Source organism: Lagenorhynchus albirostris, chromosome 13, assembly GCF_949774975.1.
Source record: "Lagenorhynchus albirostris chromosome 13, mLagAlb1.1, whole genome shotgun sequence".
Classification (NCBI taxonomy): Eukaryota; Metazoa; Chordata; class Mammalia; order Artiodactyla; family Delphinidae; genus Lagenorhynchus; species Lagenorhynchus albirostris.
Genome location: NC_083107.1, coordinates 86,985,365 through 87,012,981, shown reverse-complemented (window position 1 = coordinate 87,012,981; position 27,617 = coordinate 86,985,365). Strand labels below are relative to the sequence as shown.

At 46.4% G+C, this 27,617-nt stretch overlaps 1 protein-coding gene across 1 annotated transcript in view; it reads left to right on the top strand.

Moving 5' to 3' along the window:
• The first annotated feature begins 272 nt into the window (after nucleotides 1–272).
• DCDC2C (doublecortin domain containing 2C) overlaps nucleotides 273–27,617 on the top strand; it is a 69,697-nt gene continuing 42,352 nt past the window's right edge. The window contains 4 exon segments of the mRNA XM_060168984.1: nucleotides 273–308; nucleotides 660–1,048; nucleotides 10,103–10,154; nucleotides 23,979–24,055. Coding sequence (XP_060024967.1) covers nucleotides 273–308; nucleotides 660–1,048; nucleotides 10,103–10,154; nucleotides 23,979–24,055 — 554 coding nt within the window.

Genomic DNA, 27,617 nt, shown 5'->3' with positions numbered 1-27,617 from the left:
GTGGCGCAGTGGTTAAGAATCTGCCTGCCAGTGCGGGGGACAAGGGTTCGATCCCTGATCTGGGAAGATCCCACATGCTGTGCAGTAACTAAGCCCGTGCACCACAGCTACCGAGCCTGCGCTCTAGAGCCCACGAGCCACAACCACTGAGCCCCCACGCTTAGAGCCCGTGCTCCGCAACGAGAGAAGCCACCACAATGACAAGACGGCACGCAGCAACGAAGGCCCGATGCAGCCAAAAGAAAAGAATAGGGCACGACTCCCCCAAGACCATGCAGGCCCTTGAACTGTCCTTCCCCCAGATGAAGGTGCGTCCCGAAGGCTACACCTTTGCGATGCCATGCGCCAGCTGCGCCTAGTATTCCAGTCTCTCCCACGCCCTGCACGGTTCCTGACAATTCCTCCCTGACGCAGTTTTAATTGTCAAGACGGTGCTGCTACCCGCCATCTCCCCACGTCTTGCGCGTCGGAGGGCGGAGGAGTAGTGGGAGGGGTCGCGGTGGGTGCCCAGTGCCTCGCCCCCTGCCCTCCCGCCGCCTTCGCGGGAGCCGCGCCCCGTCCCTTTCTCCAGCTCTGCCGTCCTCACCTGTCCGGACTCTGATGCCCCGTCACCCGTCCCGGCTCTGCTTCCCCCTCACGTGTCCTCTCCCGGGCGGCAGCGCGCTGCGGTCGCAGTCGCCGGTGGCGTCAGCGCGGGCGGTGGCGGCCGTGGCCCAGGCAGCCCGGCTGTCCGGCGGCGGAGCGCATGGGCGGTGCGGGCCGTGAGCTCGCGCGCGCCGCACGTGCTGGTGGACCCCGCGCCCGCCAGAACCATCGTGGTGTACCGCAACGGGGACCGGTTCTACGTGGGCCGCAAGTTCGCGCTGTCGCGGCGCCCCGTGGCCACCTTCGAGGCGCTGCTGGAGCAGCTGACGGAGCAGGTGGAGGTGCCCTGCGGTGCGCGGCGCCTCTTCACGCCGACGCGCGGGCGCCCGGTGAGCGAGCTGGACGCGCTGCAGGCCGGCGGCAAGTACGTGGCGGCCGGGCGCGAGCGCTTCAGGAAGCTGGAGTAAGTGCCGCCGCGTCCCCCGGCCTCTGCGCCCGCCCCCCGGCTCCATCGCCTCGCCCCGCGGGGCTGTGGACCGCGACCGGGTCTGCCGCGGCCTGGTGGCCCGTCCTGTCCCCGCGGGGCCAGGGACCGCGACCCGGGCCTGCCGCGGCCTGGTGGCCCGTCCTGTCCCCGCGGGGCCGGGGACCGCGACCCGGGTCTGCCCCGGCCTGGTGGCCCGTCCTGTCCCCGCGGTGCCAGGGAACACGACCCGGGTCTGCTCAGGTCTGGTGGCCCGTCCTGTCCTCGCGAGGCTGGGGAACGCGTCCCACTTCTGCCCCCGCCCAGCGCCGCCGTCCTGTATGGACTTTGTCTGCGAGGCCTTCTCGGGCCGCAGTGCACCCTGCATGCCCCCGGAAATCGCCCCTGCTCGCCCTGTGGGGAGGGCAGACCAGCTACTATCTCCCGACCCATCAGTATTGGAGAGAATTAGAAAGAGGGTGGGGAGAGGGGGCGGCGGGTGTGGCAGTGAAAATAGGGTGCCCAGGGTCGCCTCTTTGAAAAGGTGACCTCTTCGCGAAGGTCTGCAGGAAGAAAGGGAGTGGCCACCGGAGGGAGCACGCTGGCAGGCAGAACGCCGAGCTGGGTTACAGCTTGTCCAGGCTGGTGTCCCCGGGACCTGGGCACGCCTCCTTCCCTGAGAGCACTTAACCGAGCTGTGCTGTTGGCCCAGCTCGCTGCTCTCTATCCTGCTGGTTAAGACCCTACAGAGGACAGGCACCCGTGATTTCTGAAATCCTGGCACCTGACGCAATGCCGGCCTACAGTACAGCCTCTGAATGCTGGCCTGGGAGCAAGGACACCCGCCCCAGCGTCTGCTGCCATCAAGACAGCAGCCGCGGACAGATGGCGGCTGTCCTGGTGGAACAGGCCTGTGTATCAACGTCAGGGCCACTCAGAAAGCCATAATGGAGATTGGCCATATTCAGGCTGTCAGTTGTACTTGTGGGCACCCACTCAAAGCATCGATTTAATTCTTTTTTGTTTAGCCTGGGACTGGTATTGCATTCTCTTTGAGATCTTACTGCAAATGGGGTTATAGTACACTCTCTTACTTTTCTTCCCAAGAGTACCTCAGTCTTTTGTGCACTTATAATCCTTGTAACTTCTCTAAGCTTTCTTGGTAACTGTCATTATACAAATGTCATTGCAAACCAAAGGTGTCTTGCAGGTCCTTAACAAAAGCTATTGTGCGCGTCTCCCTGTAGGGCAGCCTCAGGGCTGCTGCAGAGGGCCTTACAGTGTATGTTTTGGGAAGATAAGAGACAAACAGAAGTCACCACAAAAGAGAAAGTGGTAACGGCTAGGACAGAAGCACAGGGTTAATTCTGTCTAGGTGAAGGACCTCAGAAAAGGCTTCCTTTGCCAAATGGAAGGGAGAACATTGTATTGTTTCTTAATCCTCTGTGCATTCCTGGGCTGCCTTGGCCTCACTCATTTCTTGTGTCTGCCCCTAAAGATGTTTTGACCGTTCCTTACATTGTTGTTAACTCTTGTTTCTTTTATTGTGAGATGTATCGTATATACGGAAGAGTGTATACAGTTTTATGTACAGTTTAAAGAATAGTAATAAAGCCAGCCTCTGTGTAAACTACAGCCCAGATTACGCAAAAGAGCATTACCAGCGTTTTAAAAACCTCCTACCTCCACTCCCATCCTTTGCCCACAGGTAACCACTACTTTGGCTTTTGGAATAATCATCTTTTCATATTAATCTATCCCTGAAGGGTAGATTTTTTTCAATGTTTTATGTACTTTATGTAAATGCAATTATATTGCATATATTTTGTTGCTTGCTTTTTCACACAATACTATGCTTTGGAGACTCATCCGTGTTAAAAGCATGTAGCTGTAGTCATTCTTTTTTACTGTTATGTATTATTTCATTGACTGATATACCAGTTTATTTATCCAATCAGTTGATGGATAATTTGGGTCACTTTAAATTTTATGCTAAAGTAAGCAACGTTGCTGTAAACATCCTTTTACCTGTCTCCTGGTGCACACGTGGGTAAGACTTTCTCTGGGAGAGCATGTGAGTTATCAGTTGGTGCATATCCCATTCGTGCAAGCTTATTGGCGTAAAAGAGCACTTATTATCTCATAGTTCCTGTGACCAGGAAGTCCAGAGCGGTTCTGGCTCAGAGACTCTTGTGAGTTTGCAGTCAAGATGCTGGCTGCAGTCATATCTGAAGGCCTGACCCGGGTAGGTGCTTGCAGGCTCACTCACGTGGCCGTGGCAGGAAGCTTCATTCCTGCCGTGAGCCTGTCCATGGGAGATCTAGCAGCTGGCTCTCCCTAGCGTGAGTGATCCAGGCTGAAGCCACAGTGTCTGTTGTTACAGCTGGTTCTCTGTTGCGCTGTCTTCTCTTCTCCTCTGCCTAGTTACCTCTGTGTGCTGGACATTTTTACTCTTAAAACTTATTTGCAGGGCTTCCCGGGTGGCACAGTGCTTGAGAGTCCGCCTGCCGATGCAGGGGACACGGGTTCGTGCCCCGGTCTGGGAAGATCCCACATGCCGCGGAGCGGCTGGGCCCGTGAGCCATGGCTGCTGAGCCTGCGCGTCCGGAGCCTGTGCTCTGCAGCGGGAGAGGCCACAACAGTGAGAGGCCCGCGTACCCCCCCACCCCCCCAAAAAAAGTTAAAAACAAAAAACTTATTTGTGGAAATCATTTGAGGCCTGAGGTGATATTAGCTTTTGCCAAAGCGGCAGCTTTGCTTGGCCAGCTGCCTGTTCATCCCAGCTCACGATCACCTGATACAGCTTCAGCGCCCAGCTCACGATCACCTGATACAGCTTCGGCGCCCAGCTCACGATCACCTGATACAGCTTCGGCGTGTGGGGTGGTTCGGACTGACCAGGTGTCGGGAGCCAGGGTGCTGCTCACGCCTCAGGTGCGGCCAGTGAGGTCCCAGTTCACTAGGAGGGTGGCTCACAAGGGCCCCCGTCGGTGGGTCCTGAACCAGTGCTTTTCCTGTGGCCACAGAGGCTGTCAGAACCATGGGTCACCCTCTCAGCTCTCTGTTCCCTGGACCAAAGTGGCCCCAGATGTCGGCCTCGTGGCTTCGGATTGCCTTTCTTTCCTGGAGTGTGGGAATTCCTCACCATCTTGATAGGTGTCTTATGTTTCAAAGTCATGTTTTTCAGTGTGTCCGGTTTTGTGTTTTAGTGGAAAGGTTGACTGGGGTTACTTCGTCCATGGTTCCCAGAGCAGAGGTCTCTTGCCCTTTTCCTTCACGTATGTTTTTGCTATGACTCTGTGGATGGCAGTGTCCTTTAGACCGTGAGTGGTATTTTTCACTGTCTTCTAACTTGGTGGTTGCTGATGAGATATCAGCTATCATCGTTCACTTCTCTGAAAGTAATATTTTATCTCTTTGAGCTTCTTAAAATGTGTGCTGTTTGATTCTGGGTGCTGTGCTTTAAACGATACGTCTCAGTGCAGATTTATTGAATTATCTTGAGTCTCTGGTGTGGTGACTCAGCCATTGTCTCTTCAGGTGATGCCTCTGTCTCATGTTCTCTCTCTTTGCTTTCTGTATCTGGGTTGATGTGGGTTAGCGTATTTCATTAGCTCTAACCTCCAAGAGTCCCCCTCTTTTTCACGTATCTCTCTCTCTCTCCTTTATCTTTGTGCTATAATCTGGGTACTTCTGCCTCATGTATTTTTCTCTCTCCTTTATCTTTGTGCTATAATCTGGGTACTTTAGATTTGATTAATTTTTTTCTGCAGTGTATACTAGGCTTCAAACCAATTTATTGAATTTTAAATTTAAATCATTCAGTTTTTCATTTCCAAACATTCTATCTGGTTCTTTTCAAATCCTCCATGTTATTCTCTCGAGTCTCTTTGTCCTGCACGTATTTTCAAGCTTGTCTTTTATTGAAATATTGTCTTTCTGTGGTCTGTGCCTGTAATCCCAGTATTTGAAACTCATCTCTGTTTTCTCTTATTTCACCTGGTTTTCTCTCATGATCCTTTCTGTCCTTGTTAGTTTACTTATTTTTTTGACTGCAAATGACTCCCTTTCTATGGGGTTTTTTTTTTTTTTTTGAGGAAATTCTTTAAGGGCTGAGATAAAGGTGAGATTCTCCAGAGAGGATTTCCATTTTCTTCTCCCAAATGCCAGGAATGCTTCCTCTCAAGATACTCCAAATTAAATCAGTAGCTTGAGTTTTTTTGGACCACCCAGATAGTGTCATTTTGTGAGTTAGCCGGCTTGTGATTCAAATTCTTAATGGCATCTGCAAGGATGCAAACTTGACATCTTATTGTTTTTGAAGAAAAATCATAAGTCACAGACATCACAGTTGCTAAGAGGTAGAGAGTTTGGATTAATGCCATAACATTTTAGATTTACATTTATTACTGTGCTAATCCTGGTATGTATGAGAATTCACTGACAAGAATGTAGTCCTTTGTGGATGTTTGATTTTGTTATTATTTTTTCAGGGTTAGTTGCTGCATGCTACACACTGACTGTGTCCCCCTGAAATTCATATGTTGAAACTGAATCCCTCATGTGGTGGTGCCGACTTGAAAAAAATGCACAGTGTAAGAGCTGTGAGCTAAGTTTATTCAGTGTCGCACTGAGGACTGTAGCTGGGAGACAGCCTCTCAGACAGCCCCAGGGAACTGCTCTGGAGAGGGTGGGAGAAGACAGTGTTCCCGTGATTTTGGTGAAGGAGTATGTGCACTCAGGCACCCGTCACAGGAGAAGGTTGCTGCTAGTAGCGAGGAACAGACATCTCAGTTAATGATTTTAGTGCTTTTCTAAGTATGGAAAGTTGCAAGAACCCAGGTTCATAAAAAATTTTTTTTTTTTAAAAATAAATTTAAAATTTATTTTTGGCTGCGTTGGGTCTTCGTTGCTGCGTGTGGGCTCTCTCTAGTTGTGGCGAGCGGGGGCTACTATTTGTTGCAGTGCGCGGGCTTCTCATTGCAGGGATTTGTCTTGTTGCGGAGCACGGGCTCTAGGCACATGGGCTTCAGTAGTTGTGGTGCCGGGCTCAGTAGGTGTGGCTTACAGGCTCAGTAGGTGTGGCTCACAGGCTTCTCATTGCGGTGGCTTTTCTTGTTGCAGAGCATGGGCTCTAGAGCGCAGGCTCAATAGTTGTGGCGTGTGGGCTCAGTTGTTGTGGCTTGTGGGCTCTAGAGCGCAGGCTCAGTAGCTGTGGCACACGGGCTTACCCCTTCCTCCAGGTGAGGACACAGCGAGAACACACCATCTATGAACCGGGAAGGGGGTCCTCAGCAGACACTGAATATATCAGTGCCTTGATCTCAGACTTCCAGCCTCCAGAACGTGAGAAACGAATGTCTGCTGTTTAAGATCCCCCTACCCCAGTCTGTGGTACTTCTGTTAGGGCAGCCTGAACAGACTCAGACATTGCGTATGCTGGATTCCGATTTCCTACCAGAATCCGGTCTTCACTGTTGTTTTATGACCACAAAAGGTTTCAACAGAAATTGACTTTAAAATCCTTTTCAACTTAAGTGTGATGAAAAGTTTAATTTTACCCCCAAAACGTTTCCTCGTAAAATTGACATGTGTGATGTCTGTGAGCAGGTGAGGAAGGAAGCTTGTGAAGCACTGACTGTCAGGCCTGAACCAAGATCAGGAAATTCTTTCCTCTTTCTGTGGGTTGAGGCACTTTCTAATAGATCCTGTGAGACTTCTAATTTGGTAGGGAGATTTTCAGTGTTTATTTAAAAAGTTTTGGACATGTGGCAGAGATATTGAGAAAGACTTTGAGGTGTTTCTCTTCCCAGATTTCTTAATGTTGATTATTATTTTCCGTAGGGAAAGGAATGTGATCCAGTTCACTGAGCAGGAGGGGAGATGGGATTCCCACGTGGTCGAGACCCTCTGTTATTTTGCATTTTCCAAGTACCTTCATTGCTATCAAACGGATGGGAGAGATTTGCTTATGAAGTTCAACGTGGAGAGGCATTTGGATTTCGTTTTCTCCACTACCTTTTAGATCAATGAAGTATGAAATTGGAACCCAGACGTTGATGAATAAAGCTCTGATTTTAATTTTGGCTTGATTTATACTGGTATCAGTGAGCTAGCACTTGTTGGAATGTATGTTCTGTACTTACTGAGCCCTTGAACGGTTAAAATTAATTTTCACCAGCAAATAATCTTCTAATTGTGCCACCAGCAGATGAACTTTGAAGTGCAACCTGATGATATATTAACCGTCCTGGAGGGTTTCTCATGGTTGTAAAATGGTACATTGAGAAGACAAACACCATAACATCTTCCCCAATCCAATCATCATTCAAACATTTCCTACATTTTCTGGAATAAATTAATTTGAGAAGAGAAACATCATTTTTTCTCTATAAAACAAAATATTATAGGCTAATAATCACTTTAAAAATGTATCCCGTAAAGCCTGGAATTAATGATTTCTTTTGTAGAGAAAGTCATATTCACAACAAAATTTATATCAGGGCATTGTGTGTGTGTGTGTGTTTAGGTGTGTGTGTATGTATGTGTGCGTGCGTGTGTATGTGTGTATGCATGTGTATTGTGTGTATGTGTGTGTGTGTTTCAAGAGACCCCAAAGAATTTGAATTATAGTAGGAATTTTTCCTATTTACCTTAGGAGTTTGCTGTTGAGATTCAAAGTGAAAATGCTATTTAAATCAAACTATGGCAGCTCCTTGACACCCCAACCTGTACTTTGACTCTCCTTACCACCCACTTGTACCCGAGGACTAGTGTGTAACCAGGAAAGGGGCAAAGTGTGTGGACAGACAGCCACGCCCGAGGAAGAGGAATGTGGTCTCAGAGCCAGAAGACCTGGGGTGAACAGAATCGTGGCTTTTCCCATCTGGGTAGCACTTAGCAAATCAAACCACCTCGCTGAGACTCAGCTTCCTCATCAATAAACCAGGGCTGGTTAGTATCTGCTCCAATAGGGTGTTGTCAGAGTGAAATGAGCACAGTGCTTTGAAATGCCTGCCTTGATCTGGTGGTTGGCTTCTTCCTTCCTTTAATCTTGGGAAGCAGCAGGAGGAACATTGCACATTAACATCTAGCCTCTGCTTCCAGTTCCTGCCCCCCACAGCCCCAGGGAGACCCAGGTCCAGCCAGGAACCTCCTGCAGACACCCGGCTTAAAGACTTGGGGCCACTGGCTCTCTGAGGAATTACTCGTCCCCTCTTTCCATTCTATTTCTGTGCTTTTTGGAAGGCAACATTGAAACAGTAAATAACATTTTGTGGGTTTTTTGTGATCTTTTTATGCCTTAATTTCTGTATTTATTTATGCCTTTCGTTTCCATTTAATGAGAGTAAGTTGTCTCATTTGGGGGATTAATGTGCGTCATCAAATATGGAATTTGGGAGCTTAAGACTAAAATACCTATTTGAAGATGAGCACAGGGGGATGGAGGGGAGCTGTAAGCCGAGGGGGTGATTTGGGGATTTGCAGGCGCTTTGGTTCACATAGTTTTCGAAGGTTGGAATTGGCTACCACATTTTATAATGGGGGTGTTCATGTAATATGAAATTTTGGTTTCCATTTAAAAAAAATAGAGGATTTTTGGGACTTCCCTGGTTGCACAGTGGTTAAGAATCTGCCTGCCAATGCAGGGCACACGGGTTCGATCCCTGGTCCGGGAAGATCCCACATGCTGCAGAGCAACTAAGCCCATGTGCCACAACTTCTGAAGCCCGTGTGCCTAGAGCCCATGCTCTGCAACAAGAGAAGCCACCGCGATGAGAAGCCTGCCCACTACAACAAAGAGTAGGCCCCACTCGCAGCAACTAAAGAAAGCCTGTGCTTAGCAACAAAGATCCAACACAGCCAAAAATAAATAAATTTAAAAAAACAAAACAGAACCAGTGTAGTTAAAAAAAAACAAAATAATAAAAAATAGAGGATTTTTATTGTTTAAAAGGACTTAGTTTTATTTATTTATTTATTATTATTATTTTTTGGCTGTGTCAGGTCTTAGTTGCAACATGCGGGATCTTCCGTTGTGGTGCACGAGCTCAGTAGTTGTGGTGCAAGGGCTTAGTTGTCCCGCAGCATGTAGGATCTTAGTTCCCCGACCAGGGATCGAACCTGCGTGCCCTGCATTGGAAGGCAGATTCTTTACCACTGGACCACCAGGGAAGTCCCAAGGACTTAGTTTTTAGTAGCCTGCATTTCCACAGGAAAACAGTGCTCTGCAATTATGAGCACTCCCACTAGCCACAGTCCCCACCATTCCCTAATACCACCCTTTGCGAGCATCATCATTTACTTGCCCAGCCTCTGTAGGCATCTGAGCTTGTGACTCTTGACTGTATATTAAGTACTTAAAAATGTCTTTTTCCTTTCATCTACCAACTCTTAGTCAATCCTTCTCTGACTGTTGCTAAAACCATTGTCAAGAACAATCTCAAATACATGAAAAAATTGTTTTAAATCAGGAAGAAACCCTAACACATATAAATCTTAACATACTATTTATTATCATTAAAAATATCTGTTCTGTTTCTGAGGCACATGGAGGGCTCTCCGAAAGTCCCCAGGGGTCACGAGTTCTGCTGGCGGGGCTCATACACATTTATTCCAGTGGCTCTTTCCCAGCATTTAGTGTTGGCAGAATGGGGACAGTGATGGCATTCTGTGAGACAGGAAGGGACAGCGCAGGTGAGAGGGAGCTGGGCGAGGTGTCTGGGACTCTGCTCTGCCTTTGGCCAGTGGTGGGCCCTGGAGCCGTTAGTGATCCAGTAAAGTTCTCTTTGATTGGTCTCCAAGGTTCCTCTTTGATTAATAGTGTTGTATGAGGAAAAGCAATGCCACTGAAGGACGGTTTTCCTGGGTGATGCCCACGGTAGCCAGTATGAACATTTTCCTGCAATGACATTGCTATTGTATATTGATGTGAGCATTTATGGTGCTCTAGGTTTTAGCTTTAAGTTGCTGTGGAGTGGAGTCATCTCTAAAGAAGCTCGAATTTTCTATCTAAATAGTTACCTTCTAGTTAGGTTTTTCTTTCTTTTGCAGTTATTTTAATATAGTTCCCAGCAGACCTGCAAGGATGAGAAAGTTGAAGGAAGTAAGTGTTCACTACTAACTACTAAAGATGGGATATATTGGATGATTTGGTAAAAATTAAAATGTCAGTATTGAATAACTGAAGTTTGGTAAAAGCAGCATTTGGTGGGGAATGCCTGTAAAGGCGTGCTGCTCTTGAAGCCAGAAGTGGCCGTGCAAGCTCGTTCTGTTTGTCAGAGCACTTAAGTCACTAAGACGATGGAAGTCGGTAAGAACGTTTGAAGACCACCGTTAGGGAGAGGTCCATCTTTGAGATGCAGAGTGCTAGCATTTATTAAGACTTTCTCCTCCTCTTTTGTTTTGGGGATTTGGAAAGACAGGTGACAGGAAAAGTTGTTTTAAGTTACACGATGTTGAAGCTAATTATAATGTTCAATTTAAAGATTTGCTCTGTGTTCTCAACATTTTTGTCCTTGATAGACATTTGAAAGACTACAAGATGGAACCTTCCATCACTCTGTTCACATCACTTGAGTCTTAGCAAAACAACAACAACAAAACAACCCAAATTTCCTATGTAAGTTAAAAGAGATCCACCTTTTAAATAAGCGACAAAAATCAGGTTTGAGCGAGATAGCCTGATGATGATGTTTAGAATGCAAGATGATCTCTACTTTTTAATTTTGTAAATGGACTGTTTGTGGAGTGCTTCGAAGGTGAGCTGTTTTTAGGGTATCTACGTCTCTAAGTGGTAGTTTTGCTATTAAGTTCTCTCCTCTATGGAAAGGAGATGAGAATGTGTCTTAGAGGATGGTTGTGAGGATTACATGATAAACTAGACATAACGTACCAGCACTAGATAAGTGTCGGTTCTCATCCCCCATGCCTTAAAGAAGCAGGGCCCCTTTGTGTCCTTGGACTCCCCGGTGCTCCAGTAAAGGGCAGTCTAGCAGCTCTTGCATCGCCCACAGGCACCAGCCTGCAGAAGCATTTAGCTGCTTCCTTGCCTCTGCACTTTAAGGCTGTGCGATGAACCAAATCAAATTTATTACCTACCCACCTTAGACTGTAACTTGCCAGGGGCAGGAGGGCGAGTTTCCAACAAGAAAGCAATTCTGGCAGTCGTTGAATTTCAGGGCTACTACCTTAATAAATAGAGAGGAAATGGTATATGATTATCCTTAACATCTAAGTCCCTGCATCCCCCTGTCCTGGTGGGGCGGGAGTGGGATTGAACAACAATTCTGAAGCGTACCCCTCGAGAGACTCTGTTCAAGTTTGAGTCTATGTTTATCCTTTGTACATGTCAATGATTTAAAAACATTAGACATGATTATAAGGTAACATTTAGCATTTTAGGACAGGAAGGGAACTTCTAGATTATCTTATCAAAACTCCCTGTTTTCTAGTTGAGGATGCGGTGATGGGAGAGGTTACGAGGGTACCAGCATTGAAATGCCCACAGGAGCCTCAGCCTCCCAGGGTCGGTACTAGATTGCCGTGCACTCATACTAATGAGACTATAGTTGCCCAAAGAGTTTTGTAATTGTTCTTTTGAAATTTACACTCTTTTCATTAAAAAAAATCTGATTTTACAGTCGTTCTTGCTGAGAAAAATGTCAAAAATGCTGTGCAGAAAAGCTCAGTGAGGAAAGTGAAGATCACTTACAATCCTACCTCCCAAAGATCAGCGCACTCTGCATTTTGTCATGTCCATTTCCAGTTGTTTTCTCTGCACAAGTCGCAAATATCTGTCTATCTATCTATCTAACTATCATCTTCACAGATACACACATATATACAATGCATGCATTGATATGTATATATTTACAGAAATGGAATCCATCAATACGTACTATTTTCTTTTTCATTTTTTTAAACTTTTTATTTTATATTGGAGTGCAGCTGCTTAACAATGTTGTGAGTTTCAGGTATACAGCAAAGTGATTTGCATAGTATTTTCTTTTCTGCTTTTTATTAACTATGTATCATGACAGTTTAACATAGTAAAGGATCTTCTGCCACGTGATTTTTAGTGGCTGCAGAATGTTCCATCACGTGACTCTAGCATAATTATTTAACCCCTTCCCTGTCAACAGACCTTACATCCTTCTTCTTTTTCATTATTGTAACTAGGCATTGGGATGGACCCTGATAGAGCCATCATGATTGTTTATAGAGAAGAAGAGTTACACGCACAATTTTTACCTCTTTAATATTTACTTCCAGAAAGTTTCTCAGAACATGTATTGCCTCCAGTGGTGCCTGGGAATGCCATCACTGCCCTCGGGTGCCGTGGGGTACTGCACGGTGTGGAGGCCTGCGAGGTGCTTGACGGTCACTACCCCGGCCCCCTCTTCTCTGGTGGCAGAAGTGACTCCCTAAAAGTGGCTTGATTATTGCCGCTTGCTGTGTAGTATCTTCGTGGACATTCATCTGTGATGTAGCCAAGAACTCTGCTGGTCCCGTGAGGAGCCCGTTAGAGCAGCCGGCAGTTTACATCTGTGTCCTGCTGTCCCATATGAGGACGCAGAGTTGCCAGTCACGGGGCTGAAGTTCCTCAGTCACTTAGTGGGTACCTCTCTTTTGTCCTCCATACTGCTTACGTAACTACTAACTTAAACTCTCTTTGTCACCTCTCACTACTCGCTACCACTGACTAAACCACATTTTAGCTGCTTTGTGGTTTGTGGGGACGTACCCATGATTCGGGAGATAATATAATACTTAATGAGCTAAAAGACTTGTCTTTTTAAAAATACATTTATTTATTTATTTATTTTTGGCTGCATTGGGTCTTCGTTGCTGCGCGTGGGCTTTTCTCTAGTTGCGGCGAGCGGGGGCTACTCTTCGTTGCGGTGCGCGGGCTTCTCATTGCGGTGGCTTTTCCTGTTGCGGAGCACGGGCTCTAGGTGCGCAGGCTTCAGTAGTTGTGGTTCATGGGCTCAGTAGTTGTGGCTCATGGGCTCTAGAGCGCAAGCTCAGTAGTTGTGGCTCACGGGCTTAGCTGCTCCGCGGCATGTGGGATCTTCCCGGACCAGGGCTTGAACCCGTGTCCCCTGCATTGGCAGGTGGATTCTTAACCACTGCACCCTCAGGGAAGTCCGGGGGAGGAGGTCTTAATATCTGCCACTTAAAAGATGAATCAAGAGTTCAAGACAGGTTAAGTGACGTGCACAGAGTTAGGCAACTAGTTAGTAACAGAACTTGGTGTGAAACTAGAGATGAATCCGGGGTCCCCCCACCCCCTTCCTTGCGGAAAGCCTCATTACTGCACTGTACAACCTGTGCATATTAAATGGGTTTCTTCTGTTTAATTCACAGAATTAAATTCCGTGAATTATTTCTGGTGGATACATGAGCGCTCACCTTACAGACAGAGCCGCACTTTGTGCACTGGGGTGGGACAGACCGGATGGTGCTACGCTGCGTCGGCGCAGCGCAGGCTCTGCTGGGGGACCGGAAGCAGAGAGTCAGCGCCACGGGGCACTGGTTCTCCAGGATCTGTGCAGAGGGCTGTGGGAACCGATGCCCCGTAGGATGCGCTGCAGAAGGGTGACCTGGCCCTCCGCAGCGCCACCTCATTCTAGGACAGTGGAGAACAGCTTTGCAAGGACTAAAATCTCCCCAGGCCTTGTGGGGTGTTGCGGTCACGGGCAGCCCCTGCTGCATCTGCTCCAGCCGGCTGGTTCAGTTCACACACTGGGCCTTAAGGATGTTTATAGCAGCATGTTCTTTTTTTTAGTAATTACAAAAACCTGGGAACCACGCGAATGTCCATCAGTAGAGGAATGGTTGAATGATTCATGACTTGTCATACTGTGATTAGATCTATAGGTATTGATCTGAAATAATACCTCTCGGAATGTTGCTGGGATTAAATGAGATGGTGCTGGGCATATTGCAAGAGCTCAGTAAATAGTTGAAATTAATACTCATAATGCCTTTAAGTCTGGGTAGCTCACCCTCTCAGAATTTGAGATCCATGAATGCTACCGATTTGAATACCAGTGCAAACTCTTAGAAACACTAAATATACTATACTGTAAGCTTTGGCCAAGTCCAAATATTCAATGTTTAAGTGTTTTACTAAGTTATTCCGCCTTGTTTTGTGATAGCAACACAGAGTAGAAGTACCTAGCTTTTTGTAGAGTATTCTTTCACAGAATTCCCGTTTTGGTCAAAATATATTAGTGGGAAAATTGAAGACACTTCTCAAGAGACCTTGATTCAGTAAAGAAATTTACTTAAAATTAATTAGAATACCATAATAATATACTTCATATAACCATAGAAATGACTTATAAAATGCTTCAATATAATGAATTTGGAATTACGTGTCATTAAACGGAGGAGCAAAGGGAGAATCAGACTCGAAAACAGTGCTCTTGGGATTTTGAGTTTCCATGACTGTGTCTCGTTGATTTAATGAGAAAAATGTCCTTGGTCTCAGTTTAATTCAAGGAGTTCTGTTGCTGCATCTTAGAGTTTGGGTGTGTAATGTCAAATTGTATAAATTTAGGCAGAATTTAGAAGACCTCCCCTGTCCTTTTCTTACAGTTCTAAGAACAAATGAGCCCCAATTCAATATTCTTTTTTGCCCATGAGGATGGTTTTCTGATTCTGTCCTTCCAGTGCATTCATCCTGGTAAATAGCATACTAATGGTAAAACAATTAAACCACTAATTTAGACCTTAGTTATCTCAAGTTGTTATGGAAGAGAAGGGAGTGAGTCCCTGAGGTGAATTTTCGAATAACGGCGGTTACTGATGATTCTAACAAAAAAGAATTTTAAAATTAACTTTTAATATAAATGCCTGTAACGTGATTTATGTGATTCCCTATCTGACTGAAAAGCAAGGGGAAGGAAATTTAACTGTGTTTTGACTCAAGAGTTGGCTGAGGTACTTTGCACTGACTGAGCCGATACCCGAGTGCATCGTATTCTCTCAGTGGCCTTGACATTGGCTCTCCTTTTGAACGGTCCTGAACACATTTTTGGAAGCTTCTGTTTCTGTTAAAAAAACTACTATATAATTCATGCTCGTTGTAGAGAAATGAGAAAGTATATGTAATTTAAAAGGAAACACACACATAATCCTATCAGCCAGAAATTAGCCACCATGTTTTTCTAGATGCTTCTAACCTATGTGGACATATATGCGTATATATACAGTTGACCCTTGAACAATGCAGAGGTTAGGAGCACTGACCCCCTGCACAGTTGAAAATCCATGTATAACTTTTCACTCTTTTAAAACTCAACTACTAGTAGCCTCCTGTTGACTGGAAGCCTTACAGATAACAGAAACAGTTGATAACATACTTTGTGTGTTACTTGTATTACATACTGTATTCTTGCAGTAAAGTAGACAGAGAAAAGGAAATGCTGTTAAGAAAATCATAAGGAAGAGAAAATACATTTAGAGTACTGTACTGTACTGTATTTATTGATACTGTATGCTCTTGTCACCTGTTTACATGAATCGTCTGTCAGTACAGTCAATATTATATGATGCAAAACACCGTAGGTGTTATACATGTTACTAACACCAGCCATCAAAATGAAAAGATAACATGAGAAGGAAATTCATATTTATTTACATGTGTAACGATTCGTGCATTGATAATGAAGAAGCAGCAATACGATTGCTTTATGGTAGCCTGGCTTTACACCAATGAATAAATTGTTATAAAAATTTTATGGCACACATTGTTACAGTCATATTCATAATACAGTATTGGAAATATGGTTGCACTAAAAAACCCACTTCCCTGGGATGATAGGCTGATGTGCAATTTCTCCAATTATGAGAGAGAAAGGCCTATGTACGGTAATGTAACTTTTTGAAAGCAAAGTTGTATCAATAAAAACAGAAAGAAAGCTAACACATTACTAATTTTATATTAAATATCACACACCTTATGCCTATATAAGGATAGACTAGTACCTACATATATTTTGTGCATTTGTGACATACCTTTTTATCGTTTTGATATTTCTAGGCAATGAAGTTTATGAGCTTTTTCAAAATGTCACAAATGTCCAAAAAATTCTCCAATGTATTTATTAAAAAATTTGTATATAAATGGACCCATGCAGTTCAGACCTGTGTTGTTCAATGGTCACATGTATATACTTCTTACTTCACAAATATATTAATTTAAGCACAGATGAGAGCATATTCTATGTATTATTTTTTACAAATCCCCTTTTACTTAACAATGCATCATGAAATCTTAATGTGTCAACAAATATGCTCCTATAATAATTTGTAGTGGATTCAGAGTATTCTATTAAGTGATATATACCATATTTTTTAGCTTTATTGAGGTGTAATTGACAAAAGTGTAAGATATTTGAAGTGCACAGTGTGATGATTTGATGTACGTATACATTGTGAAAGGATTCCCTCCACCCATCAAGTTAATTGACACATCACCTCACATATTTCTCTCTCTCTCTTTTTCTGTCTTTTGTGAGAACACTTAAGTTCTACTCTCTTAGCAAATTTCAATTATGCAATGTGATGTTATCAATTACAGTCACCATGTTATCCATTCGATCCTCAGACCTTATTCATCTTGTAACTGAAAGTTTGTACCTTTGTACCAATCTCTTCCTATTTCCCCCACCCCCAGCCCTGGCAGTCATTTTTCTATTCTGTTTCCACTTTCTGCCACCTGCCCCCCAGATTCCACATATAAGTGACACCGTGCAGTATTTGTCTTTCTTTGGTTTATTTTACTTAGTATAATGTCCTCCAGTTTGACCCATGTATTGCAAATGGCAGACTTTTCTTCTTTTCTATGGCTGAATAATATTCCGCTGTATGGATATAACATATTTTCTTTATCCATCCATCCATTGGTAGACACTTAGGTTGTTTCCACACCTTAACCATTGTGAATAATGCATCAGTGAATACTAACTGGAGTACATACGCCTCTTCAAGAAAACGGTTTCACTTCCTTCTGATATATACCCATAAGTGGGAATGCTGGGTCATATGGTAGTTCCAGTTTTAAGTTTTTGAGGAGTCGCCATACTGTTCTCCACAGTGGCTGCACCAGTCTACATTCCCACCAGCAGCGCAGGAGGGCTCCCTTTTCTCCACACCCTCACCAGCACTCGTTATTTGTTGTCTTTTTGGTGATAGCCATTCTGACAGGTGTGAGGTGATGTCTCACAGTGGTTTTGATTGGCGTTTCCCTGATGACGAGTGATGTTGAGCACCTTTTCTTGTACCTTTTGGCAAGTTGTATGTCTTCTTTGGACAAATGTCTATTCAGGTCCTTTGCCCGTTTTTAAACGAGGTTGTTTTTGTTTTTTGCCATTGAGTTGTATGAATTCCTTGTATATTTCGGATATTGACCCCTTATCAGATGCAAGGTTTGCAAGTACTTTCTTTCAGCAGGTTTTGCCTTTTCATTTTGTTGCTGGTTTCCTTGGCTGGGTGGAAGCTTTTCATGTATTAAGTTTGATGTGGTCCCACTTGCTTATTTTTGCTTTTGTTACATCTGCTTTTGGTGTCAAATCCAAAAAATCGTTGCAAAGATCAATGTCAAGAAGCTGACTTACTCCCTCTATTTTCTAGGAGTTTTATGGTTTCAGGTCTTATGTGCAAGTCTTTAATCCATTTTGAGTTGATTTTTGTGTTTAGTGTAAGACAGGGGTCCAGTTTCTTTCTTTTGCATGTGGCTGTCCAGTTTTTCCAGCATCGTTTATTGAAGAGACTGTTCTCTCCTCATTGTATATTCTTGGATCCTTTGTGGAATATTAATTGACTGTATACACACGGGTTTATTTCTGGGTTTTCTATTCTGTCCCACTGGTCTATTGGTTTGTTTTTATGCCAACACCATACTATTTTGATTATATAAAAATATGTTGACAGATTATATTTATAGATGATAAACGCCTCCATCTTTGTTCTTTGTGTTAAAGATAGCTTTGGCTATTCAGGATCTTTTGTGGGTAAGTTGATAATGGGGGAGAGAATAGGGAGAATTGCTCAGAACGATCTTAAGTGGATGAGAAAAGACAATAAGAGTAAAAAGAGCTGCCTCTGGACCTGCCTGTTCTGGACATTTCATATAAATAGAATCATACAATATAGTGACTTCTTAGACTAAGCATGTTTTTACGGTTTATCTATGTTGTAGTGTGTATTGATTTTTCATTCCTTCCTATGGCTGAAGAGTATTCCATTGTATGAATAGACCACATTTTATTTATCTATTCCACATCTGACGGACATTTGGGCCTTTTTGTTTACAGCTTGCGCTGGGGGGTGGGAACTGGTCCTTTTTCTCATTCTTGGAGTGATTTCTCTCCTTGTCATCTGAAACCCTGCCCTCTTCTTATTCCCTCCGGTTGTTTCTCCTAACTTTTTCTTGCGGTGTTAGTGTCATTGTCTGTCCTTGGAGTCCCCACTTCCCTCCAGGTGTTACCCCGGTTCCTTCCCTCTTCTCATTCGGGCAGTGTACCTGCCTCATCCTCCACCATCATCCCTGCGCCCAGGGCACCCAGGCCTCTCTCTAGCGCAGGATCCACATCTCTGTCTACAGGGCACTGTCACTTGGATGTCCCAAGGATACCTCAGATTCAGCATGTCCACGTTTGAACTCACTGGCCTCTCCCCGCAAACCCAGTTGTTATTTTGTGTTCCTTTTTTCAGAGAATGGAGGTGTATACTCAACTCCTAAAACCAGAAACCTAGATAATCGTCTTAGCTTTTACTTCTCCCAGCCCCGCTCCCGCCCTGTCCCTCCTGTGCCTTCTCTCAAGCCCATTCAGTTATGGGCCCCCATTCTTGCTGAGGACACCCAGAGCTGCTCCTAGAAAGAGTCGTGTGCCTTCCACCTGGACTTCCTGCATATCCAGCCCATCCCTTTCCAGTTGGATCTCATCAGTTCCCTGGTTCAAACACTTCAAGGCCTGCCTCTTTTCTCCAAGGGGATGGAGTCTACACCGCGAACAGCGGATGTGAAGGCCCTCCTTGATCTGGCCCTGGCTTTCTTCTTCAGCCCCGCCTCTCACCACTCCTCCCTCTGTGTCCAGTGTCTAGTCTAGACTTTTCCATTTCCCAAAGACCTTGTATCCACGAGGATGTATCCAAAGTCCTCTAACAGGATTTTGTGTATGCTGTTTCTCCTGCCTCATTTAGCATTTCTTCCCATTCTCAACGGACCGACTCCTGCTTATAAATCAGGTCTCAACTATAGGCCGCTTCCACCAGGAAGCCTGCTTTGTGTCGCTGTGAGGATGGAGTGCGCCCCGTGCTGGCCACCAGAGAGCCCTCATCACAGAGCTGCATGTGCTTGTCTCCTTGTTTACGGATCACTCGCCCAGTGGTCTGTGTCCCATGCCTCGCAGCCCTCCGAGGCCAGGTGTGATGACGGTCTCACTCACCTTCGCGTCTCTAACACTTAGCACAGTTCCTCCCATGGAGGGGTGTCCTCCGCAAACAGGGCTTACATAAATGAACGGAACGATGACCAAGCGCCTTCCGGGAGTCTGCAGCCGGGCAGAATTTGGGGCAGGTACTCTCCTCTCCTTGGGTTGGTTTTATTTGTGACCCTGCTTCCGAGTAGGGACTTCCTGGGATGGCCAGTAGGCTCCATAAGTCGCGTGGCTGTCTGTTGCTGTGGGATGGTTCCTCTGGGGGGTCAGCAAATTTGGAGTCATTCAGAGCATCAGTTCCAACCTATAAATCTGTCGTCAGCGGGGAGCTGACATCCATTCTACACGGGGCACATAAATCAGCTATGGGCCTTTTTTATTTGATGTTTCGCGTGGAAAAGGCCGTGAGGATGTTCACGGAGGGCTGTTGGAGAAGGATGATGGGGCAGAAGGAGCAATGGCACGAATAACGACCACTGCTGTCAGCTGAGCTCTTAACTCACTGCAGGCACCTTGCTGAGCACTGGAGAGCGAGGTCTCTTACTTTGTGTTACTCATATCACGAGCAAACCTATAGCATAGGCACTACTTTTTTGTTTGTTTTTTTTTACCTTTTCCCTTTAGCCAAATTTTATGTTATATCTGTATTTTTTATTGAAGTAGAGTTGATTTACAATACTGTGTTAGTTTCAGGTGTACAGAAAAGTGATTCAGTTATACATATTTTCTTCAGATTGTTTTCCATTATAAGTTATTACAAGATATTGAATATTGTTCCCTGTATTATACAGTAAATCCTTGTTGCTTCTCTGTTCTATGTATGGTAGTTTGTACCTGTTAATCCCAAACTCCTAATTTATCCTCCCCCTGCTTTCCCCTTTGGTAACCGTAGTTTGTTTTCTATGTCTGTGAGTCTGTTTCTGTGCTGTGTATAGATTCATTTGTATATTTCTTTTTGAGATTCCACAGATAAGTAACATCATGTGATATTTGTCTTTCTCTGTCTGACTTACTACATATACACCACTTGGATCTGCGTTGCATGTACGGAGAAACAGGTTTAGGGAAGCGAGACAACTTGACCAAGGTCACACAGGGAGAAAGTGACGGAGCCAGTCCTGGAATCGTGGATGACTCAAAGTAGGCTCCTAGATGGTGTACTGCTGTAGGTTCAAACCTCCGTTTTGCTAAAAACTATCATACACTATTTTTTGATGGCTTAGCCTGGCCAGGACGCTTGATAGCTGTGTGTTCTTGGGAAGATGACATAACGTCTCTGATTCTTTGTTACCTGGATATTGTGCCTGGTGATTTTGAGGATTGGGTGTGAGTGCTTATAAAGGTCTGAGTGCAGTGCCTGACACACAGCAGGCATCCAGTAAACCGTAGGTCTACTTGGGGACACACACCTTTGGCAGCCTTGAGTGTCTTCCGTCACTGAGGCAGATTTCGTTCAATTACCCTGGACCCTTGTTAAAGAGCTCTAAAGCCCGTTACGTCCTGCCTCTCAGGGCAGGTGAATGACACGAGTCTTGAAACTGTCATCACCATCAGACAGTAACAGCAAAGCACATTTGCTTGATACTTCTTCGGAGATTATTATGTGGAGTGCAGGGGGAAAAGCCCAGAAGCATATATGCATTTAATTGCTGGGGTCATTTAATTAGGCAGGTGATATCAGGGTTAATGAATCATTAACATGTAGGAAAGCAGTTAGTTCATTGTTTCCATAAATTTATGCCGTCAAGAAAGCTGCTTCTTAGGGTGGCTGTGCCTTAATAGAATTTTGCAGAGGATAATTTCTGTTGTTTTGTTTTCAAACTAGGTCTGCAAATTCACGGTCGTCGTTGATATTCATGGCATTGATTTTGTCACTATTGGTACGCAAGTATATATAATTTTATATATAGTATGACAGTAGGGTAACAATGGATGTAGGTGTGCATTGCCACCATCCTCAGTGGACTCACTTTTCCTGGGATTCTTTCCAGAGTATCAGAGCTGTTTCTCACTTGTCATTCATTTGTTCATTCTTCATTCATATTCATGAAATACTTATCAAACTCCTACCATGGGCCGCCCATTTTTCAGGCAATGGGAGTACTTTGTTGAACATGACAAACAAGGTCCCTGCTTTCAGGAGGCTTACACTCTACAAGGAGGAATCAATAATAAGCAAGTAAATAAACACACAAATATTAGGCAATGTCGAGTGCTGTGGTGAACATACATCAAGGTGCGTGATCATCAGGGAAGTCCTCTCTGAGGAGCTGGCATCCACGTTGACTTCTTAATGCAAGAGGGAGCAAACCATGCAAAGATCTGGGAGAACATTCCAGGGTCCAGGTCTTGTGCTTGTGGGAACAAGCTCGGTGCTTAAAGAGCTGGAAGAAGGCAGGCATGGGAGGTGCTGTGGGAGGGACGAGGGCACAGAGGCAGCGGTGCGAGCCACGTGGCCGCGTGGGCTAGCTGAGGAGTGGGGACCTTCTGGAAGTGTGGGTCTTTCCACCACTGGGGCTTTAAGTCAGACGGTGATGGCGTCCTGGTTTGTGTTTACAGAGGCTCCTCCGCTTGCTGTGAAGTAAGGCCTATGGGGGTGGGGAGATGAGTCCGGGGAGGGATGGGGAGGCTTGGCCAGCGGGGTGGCAGGAACAGGGTGGCCCAGGGTGCAGTTTTGAGGTAGAACTGAGAGATGGGCTGATGGCTTAGTTGTGGGTGTCAGGGAAGAGAGGACCCACCGGTGTCTCCCAGGCTTGGTAGTTGAACAAGTGGGTCTAGGGTAGTGCCGTGTTCTGAGATGGGGCGTCTGGGGACGAGCAGTTGGCCGTGGGTAAAATCAGCAATTGTCTTTGGGCTGTAATCCAACTGAGATGCCGAAACGGTCTCTCTCTCCCTCCCCTCCCCCCCGGCCCAGATTCTGCGTGTCTGTGTGTGTTGGGAGACTCTCATATTTACTAGACTGTGTATTTATCGTATGTGATAATAGGTATGGCATTGTGCCTTTTATAAAATGTTATCTCATAAAAACCCTGCAAGGTATATCATCCCCATTCCCAAATTAATAAATTGTAGCTCAAAGGTGAAATGGTTCTCCGAAGTCACACAGGTAGTAAGGGGTTGGGCTGGAGTTTGAACCCTGGTCTGTCCGATCCCAGAGGCTGTGGTTTCTCCTCTCCCAGGCTGCCCCCCAGATTTGTTCTGCTCCCTCCGTGACTGAGGCACTCCATGCTTACAGCGAGATGCCGGGGCAGGCTTCTCCAGAGCACCTCCGTCTTCCCCTCTCTCCGGCGTCCTCCTCTTCAGAAGACAAGATAACACCACTCCCAGCTCCTCATTTAAAACACAGCGCTGGGGGCTTCCCTGGTGGCGCAGTGGTTGAGAGTCCGCCTGCCGATGCAGGGGACGCGGGTTCGTGCCCCGGTCTGGGAAGATCCCACATGCCACGGAGCAGCTGGGCCCGTGAGCCATGGCCGCTGGGCCTGCGGGTCCGGAGCCTGTGCTCCACAACGGGAGAGGCCACAACAGTGAGAGGCCCGCGTACCGCAAAAAACAAAACACAGCGCTGGGAAAGCGTGAGCTGCCCACGTCTGCCTGCGCTGATGGTGGGCTGCGCAGCTTGCCCCTGCTCCCGTGGGGAACCTGGAGGATGCTGCTTGGGTGTTATTCTCGGGAAAGGAACGGCTGTAGGTGACTTTTACTCAACTTGGGATAATTCAGTGGCACTGCGCCAACATTAGAGGTTGGCTGGCCTGTCTGTATGTGACCGGGCGGCCTGGCGGGTCAGGGAGGTGCAGGGAGACGGGCGGGTGGGAGGCCTGGGTGGAAACCCTCTGCCGCGGGGCCCTCCCTTCCGGGCCAGGGGCCAGGAGGCAGGCCAGCCCTGACGAGAGGAGGGGGCCCGGGGCTGGCGGGGGGCAGGTCTCGGGGACTCTTGCCTGCCTGGGTGTCTGGGCCCTGGTGGGCGTGAGGCCGAGGTTGAATGGGGCCCCAGAGCCGGCTCAGCCCCTCAGGTTGGATTCACAGAAAAGAGAAGAGAAGGGTCAGGACACGCTGGGAAGGCGTTCTCACCTGCCAGGACATCCTGGCTTGAACCCCATGGCCTGAACTAGAAGCCCCTGTCCCGTCTCGGGGCCCCAGCGGAGCTCACCCAGGCGGTGGAGTGAGCTGCTGTGGGAGCATCCTCAGCGGGAACCGCACAGCCCCTTGCTGGGCACCTTCAGCGGGGACCCTGCCACCCCCTGGACCGCACGGCCCCTCAGCGCAGCCGCCCGCATCGCCCCGGCTGGACTCCTGGCCACCGCCCGGCACGGAGCCCAGCGCTGCCCGGGCCCCTCCCGGGTCCTGCCCTGCGGTCTCTTAGCGAGGCTGCCCCACCTTTACCTTAGGTTTGGGGTCGAATGCTGTGCCTACTGTTGGTATTTAACAAGCGTTTTTTAGCTTGAACTGCATTCTGAGGCTTCTTTTTTCTTTTTTTTCAGATCAAGCCGGTGGTTCATTGTGACATAGACGTGCCTCCCAGGTGGCAAACATCCCATCGTTTATCCCGACAAATCAGGTGAGTACAGTGGGGTGCGGGGGGTGGAGCTCCTTAAAGACGTTGCGCCGCCTTCGCCCCGCTTCTGCTCGTCCCCGCCCTTCTCTGACGCTCACCCTTCCCCCCCGGGAGCCTTCTGTATGGTTCAGCTGCACGTTCTTGTCTCGTGAACCTTGATTTTGGAGAAGCAATGCCGTTGCCCCGCCGCGGCTGCCAGTTCACGTGGGGTGGAAGTGCACGGCTTAGTCTTGGCTTTTTGTTTATGTTTGGTAACCTAGCCCTTGCAGCTGCTGGCTGGTGAAAGGAAATGTAGAAGTTACGTTCCCACCAAAGCCCCTTGGCGGGGGAGACGGGCTGTCTGATGCTCAACGCGCCCTGGTCAAGGTTGCCTGAGGGCTGGCCGCCCCGGGAAGCGGCTGGTGGGGCAGGTGTAGAGGTGCCGGGGGACTCAGTCCCGGTTAATCGGGACCCCTCTGTGGGCCGGCCCGCGTTATGCTTGGGGCTGTAGAAAGAGAACACACTTGACTCAGGTCAAACGTTGGTTCAAATCCCGCTTTTCACCTGTCGGCTTTGTGACCTGCACACGCTTCCTCTCTCTGAATTGGCATCCTCATTTGTAAACAGCGTGGTGACGTGCACCTGCAAAGTCCCAGGAAACCCCGCCCAGTGCTCGTTAAGGGGCAGGAATTCTCCAGATGGCAGCCATTTCCTCCCAATCCTGCATATATTGTGCCGCTTTGATATTATAGGGATGAAAATCCCTGACTTGAAGTTCCAGGGGGCACCTTCCCTCTCACCCGGTTCTGTTCTCAGCGGAAGGAATTTCGGTGAGTTTCCAGGGTCCTGGCTCTATGTCTGAGGGGCGGCAGCAGCAGGCCAGTCCCAGCCTTGGGTAGCAGAGAGCCCACACTCCGACGAGTCATCCTTCACGCCTCTGCTGACCAGCAAAGGGCTGGGGCCCAGGAGGCTGGGAACCCCCTGCCAGACACAGCGGAGCCCCCGGCTGGGAAGCCCAAGGATGGAGCAAGCGTGACCTGCTTATTAGCTAAGCTGTCCCTTTCACTTACCTTCCAGAACCCAACCATCGTTTCTTTAAAATACTTTTCCTTAGGCCTCTGCAAGGGAGCCACTCAACACACCTGAGATCTCCACTGTGCCTTTTGTACGTCTGAGAGCGGTTCTGAAATGATGAGAGACACAGTATTTCTAAATTTTATGAAGGACACCTCTTTCTGAAGAATGGATAGAAATCCCAGGGAACATTATTGGCTTATGGGTCCTTTCTGGCAAAGACACATATCACTAGACATACATTTTTGGGGGGAGCCTGACCCACACTGTCCATGGTTCTCACTTATTTTGACAGACTTTTTTTTTTCTGTTATAAACCAGTTATTCTTAAGGCATGTGCTCTATTCTTTATATGGTGTGCTAGAAACTCCACTAGATGGACCCAAATACCCGTCCAAATGCAAGGCCTTTTCTCCCAAGGGAAGGCCTGATCATGTTTGCTTGGAGACCTTGTAACTTGAAAACAAACGGAAAATAGTTACGATGGCTTTCAGAGTTTTTGATGTTCGAGGTGACAGGTGTTTTGACCCTTCCCGGTAAGCCGGGAGCTGGGGTAGAGGGAGTGGGGGGCTGCTGAGTGAGTTCTGTAGCAGCTGGATGGTGGAGAGAGAAGCTCTTCCCCCTGACTGTCTGCGTGTCCTCAGAATTCAGCTGGTCGAGTCCACGTTCAGGAGAAGCCACCAGCCTGGAGGCGGAGGCTCAGGTCTGTGTCCTGGTCTGTCATTAACTAAGCTGTGTGCTACGGTAAGTGGCGTCCACTGCCACTACCACCACCATCACCACGTCACCTGGCAAAATCCATTCCTAGATCCAAGTGCTGTTTCCTACTTTGAAAAATTCAAAACATTTCCTATTTAAAAAATTTAAAGTATGTCTCACTTAAAATATTTTAAATATTACCTATTAAAAATTAATAAGCACATCGGGAGATGTATTGGCAAAGCTGTTTTATGCCTTTAACCTCTCTTATTTCAAAGTAATTTTTAAAAATTAACTATTTTTTATGGCCAGAGTAACTTACACCCATGGTAAATATATCGTTTTAAAAGGTATACATTAAAGTAAATCTTCTGCCCACTTTATATCCCCAGAGGCGACTGTTAAAAGTTTCTGGAGTGTCCTTGTAAGACAGGCTTCGCATGTTCAAGCATTTAGAGGCGTGTGTATGCTGCAAGCGTTGCTGTGTATCTTCCTTTTTCTTTCACAGAATTTAATATGGCTTCTTATTAGCACATATAGATACGTTGTGCTTTTAAAAATGGCTACCTAGTATTACAAAAGCGGTCTGTACGTAATTAACAATGATGGGCTTTCACTGTGTGTCCAGGGGCTGTGCCTGTCCATTACCTCTCTGTCACAGACTTTCTAGGGAAACAGTCTTTGGGTGTATTTCTTGGGGTTGGTCATCCGTCTACCTGGATCGTCAGGTGGAAGACGGGCTGTCTGATGCTCAAACAGCACAGACCTAAAACCTGGCAGAGCGAGAAGGGTCTAGTTCATTCTCCAGCTCAACCGGAAAACTGGGGATGTGTTAAGTCCATTACTCCCTCTAAACTTGAAATTTCCTAATTTCTTTATTGTTAACATTTCTTTCTTGATCGTTAACAATTTAAAAAATCCTTTTCTCCGTATTTACATGCTTCGTATAAAAAAGTGGACATCTGGAAATGTGTTAAGAATAAAATCAAAATCGCTCGTTATCCTTCTCCTCAGAGACGGCCCCTGTTAACTTTGAGGGCCACTTACTTTTAGTTCTCTCTGTATTTGCTGGTGTTGTTTTCTTACAGCATTAATTGTATTTGATCATTTTCCCCCTAAATACAAATTCTGCATAAACAATTTTAAATGGCTGCATTAGTTATTATTGTATCCTGTGCTTTGTTTCACCATTCCTCTGCACTTGGACATTTAGGTTGTTTTTATATTTTAGTTTTTGTAAATACAGGCAAACTTTCTACTTTGTTTTATCGCGCTCTGCTTTCTTGTGTTTCGCAGATAATGCTTTTTTTCTTTTACAAATTGAAGGTTTGTGGCCACCCTCTGTTGTCAGATGATAGTAAACATCTTTTTTAGCAATAAAGTATTCTAAATTAACGTATGTACATTGTTTTTATAGACTACAGTATCGTATAAACGTAACTTCTCTATGCACTGAGAAACCAAAAACTTCGTGTGACTCGCTTTGTTGCTGTGGTCAGGGGCCAAACCCGCGATGTCTCTGAGGTTTGCCTGTGACCCTGCGAGAGACGTTTCTACAGGTTCACGTATACGTGCCCACATTTCCGTGGGTTGGATTTCAGGGAGTGGACAGACTGTGTCAGTGATTCCTGGTCCCACGCGTCTCCATGTCTATGTCCCCAAGTCGCCCTTCAGGAAGATCGTGCTCACTTTTACCCACATCAACAGTGTATATGTGTGTGTGTATCAGCCTGCGAGGGCTGCCAGAACCTGTGGGGGACACAGTTCAGTCCATAACAGCGTGCTTATTTCCCCGCACTCAGCGTGAGAATCT